Source organism: Chrysochloris asiatica, unplaced genomic scaffold (assembly GCF_000296735.1).
Source record: "Chrysochloris asiatica unplaced genomic scaffold, ChrAsi1.0 scaffold00349, whole genome shotgun sequence".
Classification (NCBI taxonomy): Eukaryota; Metazoa; Chordata; class Mammalia; order Afrosoricida; family Chrysochloridae; genus Chrysochloris; species Chrysochloris asiatica.
Genome location: NW_006408867.1, coordinates 1880199 through 1886916, shown reverse-complemented (window position 1 = coordinate 1886916; position 6718 = coordinate 1880199). Strand labels below are relative to the sequence as shown.

The window sequence follows — 6718 nt, the reverse complement described above, 5'->3', positions numbered from 1 at the left end:
GGGGGGGAGTGGGAAGTGTAGAGGACAGGTTTCTAGGATATACCCTTTGGTCGGAAAATGATGCATGGAGGGGACTGGAACCATGGCAATGAAATGATATACGATGGAATGAATGTAAAACTAAAGTTCTCTCATGTAAACTATCATATAATCCATAATAAAACATGTAGAGAAAAAAAAAAAAAAAGCCTTTGCGTAGTCAATAAAGCACAGGTATCTTTCTGGTATCCTCTGCTTTCAGTAAAGATCCATCTGAAACCAGTAATAATATCCCTCGCCTATATCTCGTCTAAATTCAGCTTGAACCTCGGGAAATTCCATGTGAATATACTGTTGCAGCTGGTATTTTAAAAAATAATTTAGAAAAATTTTACTTGAATGTGATATTAATGATATTGTCCAATGATTTATGCATTCCACTGGGCAATCTTTCTTTTGAATGGGCACAAATATGGATCTCTTCCAATCAATTGGCCAGGTGAGTGTCTTCCATATTTCTTGGCATAGATGAGTGAGTGCCTCCAGTGCTACATCAGTTTTATTGAAAAATTTAGATTTGTATTCCATCAGTTCCCAGAAGCTTGCTCTTTACCAGTGCCTTCAGTGCCACTTTGGATTTCTCCTTCAGTACCATTGGTTCTTAATCATATGATACCTCCTGAAATGGTTGAACACTGACCATTTCTTTGTGGTATGGTGACTGTTTATTCTTTCCATTTCCTTTTTATGTTTTCTGCATCATTCAATACTTTGCCCATAGAATCCTTCAATATTTAAAGCTGAAGCTTGAGTGTTTACTTTGGTTTCTTCAGAATGAGGGATGCTGAGTGAATTTTTCCCATTTGGTTTATTGACTAATGGTTTTCACACATTTCATCATCATACTTTATCTTCTCAAGGACCCTTTGAAATTTTCTGTTCAGTTCTTTTTAACTCCTCTAATCTGCCAGTCCACCACATGCCTATCAGTTTGTCATATTGTGGTGGTCTGTGTGTTGCTGTGATACTGGTATTTTAAATACCAAGCAGGGTCCTAAGTTTCAGTTGAGCTTCCAGACTAAGACCAACTAGGAAGGAGACGGAGAGGTAGACTACTTTTGAATGTGTAGCCACTGAAAACTTATGAATAGCAGTGTAACACTGTCAGATAGCACCAAAATATTATCAGATATAGTGCTTGAAGATGAGTTCATCAGGTTGGAAGGCATTCAAACAACTAGAGCTGCCTCCTCAAAGTAGAGTTGACAGTGAAAACATGAATGGATTAAGCTTTTGGGACCTTCATTGGCTGATGGGGCATAACTCAAAGTAAGGAAAAATAGCTGCAAACATCCATTAATAACTGTAACATGGAATGTACAAAGTATAAATCTAAGAAAATTGGAATTGTCAAAAATGAAATTGAATGCATATCATAGGCTGAACTGAATGGAGTGTATTGGCCATTTTAAATCTGACAATCATATAGTTTACTGTGCTGGGAATGACAAATTAAAGACGAATGGCAGGCACTGCATTCAACATCAAAAAGAACATTTCAAGATGCATCTTGAAGTAAAATGCTGTCTGTGATATTATCAATATGCATACATGGAAGACTAGTTAATGCCACTATTATTCAAATTTACACACCAACTACTAAAGCCAGTGATGATGAAACTGAAGAATTCTATCAACTTCTTCAGTCTGAAATTGATCAAATATGCCATCAAGATTTACTGATAATTACTGGCAATTGGAATGCAAAGGTTGGAAACAACGTGGAAGGATCAGTAGCTGGAAAATATAGCCTTGGTGATAGAAATGATGCTGGAGATTGCATAATAGAATTTTGCAAGACCAATGACTTCTCTGTTATTGTTTTAAACAACATAAATATGACTATACATATGGACCTCACCAGATGTAATACACAGAAACCAAACTGACTACATCTATGGAAAGAGACGGTGAAAAAGCTCCATATCATCAGCCAAAAACAAGGTCAGGAGCAGACTGTGTAATACACCATCAATTGTTCATATATGAAAGGTCAGGCTGAAGACGAAGAAAATTAAAACAAGTTCACAAGAGCCAAAGTATAACCATGAACATATCCTACCTCAATTTAAAGATCATCTTAAGAACTGATTTGATGCACTAGATATTAATAAGGCCAAAAGAGTTGTGGGCTAACATCAAATTAACAAACAGAAGAAAGCGAGGTCATTAAGAAGACAAGAAAGGAGGAAAAGACCAAAATGGATGTCAAAGGAGACGCTGAGGCTTACTCTCTAGAGGAGAGATGCTAAAGCAAATTAAAGAAATGAGGTAAATAAGTGAACAACAGGCTAAGTATTTTTCAGGTATTCTATCCATCCAACTCTTTCAAGGTTGGTTAAAAGTCTAAACCCCAAAATCTGACACCTTGTTATATTTTAAGAAACCTTGTTATATTTTAAGAAATCACTTATGCATCAGCTTTTAAGAACACAAATGTTATCAAATGAAGTCAGGATTAAAAACAAAAACATACACATATATGTTTAAGATTCTCTCATCTACTCACTTTACATAGCTACTTACCAGGATTTATAAAACTGTGGAAATCTGCCAAAATACCTTCTTGGAGAGAATATTTAACACAGCCGATTTCACAAGGAAGGAAGCGCTGTTCACAATGAGGAGGTAGTTCACCATGGCTAAAAATATTCAAAAAATAAAAAATGCCTCCGAGGAGCGCTACAAAAAAAACCACAAAAAAACCTTCAGAAGACAAAACCAACAACTGAGCATCTCAAAATTACCTCTTCCCACAAAAGTCTTTTTAAAAAGTTTAAAGGAAAAATGAAGTTTTAGAATCATTTGTTTCCCTGTATTTCTAAATGAACTGGAAAAGAGAAAACTAATCAGCTGTAGCAAATACATGAATTGGAATGTTTATCATTGTACTTATCAAGAATTAAAATAGTAACTATTCTTTTCATGAAGCAAGAAGACTGTTTCAAGTTTGGAGACAGCGCTATATAATCAAGCTATAAATAAATCTTTAATCTCAGATACGACAAGAAAAATTTGTGACCCATATTTAACAAACATAAGGGCTTAGGAAATCAATAGAATCAGTGTGGAAAACTGACAAATAATTGACAATTTAGTTTATTCCATCTTTAATTTTTTTCCAGTAAACACCTCAGATTACTTGTAAATTCTCTACAAAAAAAAAGGATGTAAGAAATGGATTGACCAAACTTAAGACTGTTTAAATTTTTTTAATCTTCAACAGTCAAACAAAGAACACAATAAATAAAAACAGCCAAAACTGATGGTGGTGCTGGTGGTTGTTAAATGCCATCTAGTCAGTTGTGACTCATAGTGACTCAGTATTGAGTTTCTGAGGAATAGTTAGTGGGTTTAAACCACCAAGCTTCCTGTACATGTCCTTCAGCACCAAACGGCATCCATATTAGCTATGTCTTCTTTTAAACTAGCTCTGAAATTTATCTTTACCTTTGTAATTTAATGTATGTGAGTGCTAGCTAAAAATATTTAACTCTATGTTAATAAGTACCTATATTTAGTAATCTATGAAGTGGTAGATTACACAAGATTCAATTTCTAAACAAAACCATTATTACTTCAACAAAGGCAAATTGTCTAATTTTTACATATCAGTCCCATCATATTTAATCACTTGTAGTCTATTATTTTTAAAAGCTGGAATAGAAACATTCATTTTATCCTACTGTTTTGAGGATCCAAATTTAAGCAAAATATTTTAGGATCACTCTACCTTGATCATTTTTTAGAGACAAGCTTGACATATCTGGGGGTGAAACATTCTGCTTTGGTACAAGCATGCCTGGTCTCCTCAGTGGGGTAGAAACAGGTTTCTAAGGAAGAAGAGAATGATTGATGACATTAACTCCTGTTATGCATTTTATATATTTAAATTTAGCAAGAGAACTGCAAAGCAGTCCAGTTAACTTCAGTAACCTCTCCAGGCAATAGAATTCAATGAGTATGTATTTGTCAATAACACCAACACCGAAAAGCAAATAACACCTAAATCTATAACATTTTCAATTTATAGATGAATCGTTGCTGCTGCTAAGTGCCGTCAAGTCGGTTCCAACCCATAGCAACCCTGTATAGTGTTTCCAAGGAGCAGGTGGTGAGCTTGAACTGTTGATCTTGTTGTTCAAATGGTTTTGCAGTCTGGCACATTAACCCACATTGCCACACCAGGAGTCCAGGATAAATGAGCAGTAAGTAACAAATTCAACCGCTACTGAAAACCACTGCCCCTACTGACACCAAGCTGATTTTACCAAGCCTCCCACTGTATACTAACTAGATCAGTGACCAAAAGGACACAACTTGAAGTACTCTCAGATCTTGTTTTTCACTTAAAGTTAAAAACCAGATTATGTGGACTCCAGGTCTTACATGAGCGTATCTCGTAAGAAATTGGAGTAAGAAAACGAATGTCTTGTGAGTATCAGAATCAAGTGACACAAATTCAACTGACTAGTTTGTACTTAAATGAATCTACAACATTAAAAACCTTTCAAGCATAAATCAAGCATCTCTTGAACTTCAATACTGGCAGTTTAAGATCAGAATACAATTCTACTATGTAAGATTTGAAAACAAGAGACAGAGAGACAAAACAAACTCAACACCTAACCTGCATTTTCCTGACATAAATCAGCAAGAAACAAATTGTATTTAGTACCCAAATTTCCACAGAAATTTACCCAAATAAACGTCATTGAATTGTTTCACAAGTAAGGCTTTCATATACTCATCAACATCTTGGTGGTGGTGGTGATGTGCCGTGGAGTCGGTTCCGACCCAAAGTGACCCTGCACAGGGTTTCCGAAGCTATAAATCTTTAAGGGAGCAGAAGCCGCATCTTTCTCCCACGAAACAGCTGGTAGTTTCAAACTGCTGACCCTGAGGTTCGCAGCCCGATTCGTAACCAGAGATCCTTCTTAGAGTCCCATTATGCAAGTATTTCAACACAGCAAGTGACTTGGTTCCAGGTATCAACAAAAAGAGAGAATGGTCCTAACTGCTTTTCAGGGACCCTTCGAGGTCATCCAGCACAACCTCTAAATTCCAGAACAGTTTCATCGCTGATCATGGTTTATTAGCTGCAGGTTTCATCATAGGGATTCCTCTGGCCGTTCAACACCAAATGAAATACCAATGTATGCTCTAGTGACCGGGCCTGAGCGTTTATTAAGAGGCATTTCGTCACCAACAAAACATCAATCTTTGTGCTAACCGAAATCAACCATTGACCTGCATCCATCCATTCACTCATCCAGCATTTAGTGAGCATGCTTCTTTGTTCTTCTCTAACTCATTTTACCTGCTTCTCTGAAGGCCCAGAATCCTTTCCCTGGGCAGCCCTCCACTCTCGAGCCATTTCTGCATATTTCTCCTTTTCTTCCTCCCTCAGGAGCTTGGGCAGATTGAAAGGGGGGTGGGGGGCAGGGTGGGGAGAGACAAGGACGAGAAACAGCCGTGAGGACCGAATACCCGGGCCAAGCAGGCCAACGCCTAGGCACCACTGGGGGGCGGTTCCTACGGGCGTCGGTTTGCCCTGGGCCAGGAAGAGGATGTCATCCCCCTCCAGTAGGGCCCAAAAGCCCGCTTTCCTTCTCGAGGCCGCTTTTCTTCCGGCCTCGCTAAGCACTCATCCTCCCACTTTTCCCAACTGCCCTGGCCCGCCCGTTCACCCAACTCTGGTCTTACTGCCCAGTCGGAGGAGCAGTAGGGGATGGCATCAGCTACACGAGCCACAGGAAGGCCTCGCCGCCGGAGTTCAGGAATCTTCTCCTGCACAAAGAAATAGTAGGCATTACGGGTGGCTTTGCGGTTCGGCATGGCGAGCTCTACCCAGCTTCGAAGCGGGCCTCAGATAGAAAAAGCCGCCCTTGCCTTCGCAGGGCTCCCGCCCTTGGTAACCGAGACAGGCAAGACGCATGCGCAGGCCATCAGCTCTCGGCCAATCAGGGCGCGAAGCGCAGTCGCGTTGGCTAGAGTCACAGAAAATGTCTGAGGCCGGAAGTTGCTACCTCGTGCTGGAGTCCAGTGGGGAAGTGGAGGGGTGGGGTCGGGGAGGCCTTAACTCGGAAGCATTCTGATTGGCTGGGATGAGCCGTTACACGGACAGTATCAGGTAAAAAAAGTTTGAGTGATTTCTATACATTGTTGGCGTAAAATGTGGCAAAGTGGGTAAAGGAAAAAGCAAGTCGAACATCACAAAAACAAGTGAATCAACAAATATGGTTGTGGTTGGTTTTATAATTGCTAGGAAGAAAACACCTAAAATTAAATTTGTAATTTAATTTAGCTTTTTGTAATTGTTAAGAAAGAAACACATACAAAAGAAGGCTGAGATATAAAATAATGCTCCATAATAAAGTCGCATAGATTTCTTCATAAAGGCCTGCCTTGATTCTTGTTTTCTTCCTAGTTAGCAATATTTTTGGTGCAGTTGTGAAAGCTTTGTAGTTTTTTATTCTCCTAGTGCTGCTGTGGAGTTCTGGTGTGGCGCTGTGGGTTAATGCGCCAGACTGCAAAGCCGTTTGAACTGGACTGCAAGGTTGGCGGTTCAAGCTCACCAGCTGCTCCTCGTTAAACCCTATACAGGGTCGCTATGGGTGGGAACCGACTCGATGGCACTTAACAACAGCAACAACAACAAAAACAACAGTGCTGCTGT

The 6718-nt window shown here is 39.3% G+C and overlaps 1 protein-coding gene across 1 annotated transcript in view; it reads right to left on the bottom strand.

Moving 5' to 3' along the window:
- Positions 1-5922, bottom strand: part of MAEL (maelstrom spermatogenic transposon silencer) — an 86172-nt gene extending 80250 nt beyond the window's left edge. Inside the window, exons 1-4 of the mRNA XM_006875993.1 lie at positions 5746-5922; positions 5360-5452; positions 3773-3872; positions 2566-2721 (exon numbers count right to left, since the gene is read on the bottom strand). Coding sequence (XP_006876055.1) covers positions 2566-2721; positions 3773-3872; positions 5360-5452; positions 5746-5877 — 481 coding nt within the window. The 5' untranslated portion in view covers positions 5878-5922. The remainder of the gene's footprint in view (positions 1-2565; positions 2722-3772; positions 3873-5359; positions 5453-5745) is intronic.
- Between the last annotated feature and the right edge of the window lie 796 nt (positions 5923-6718).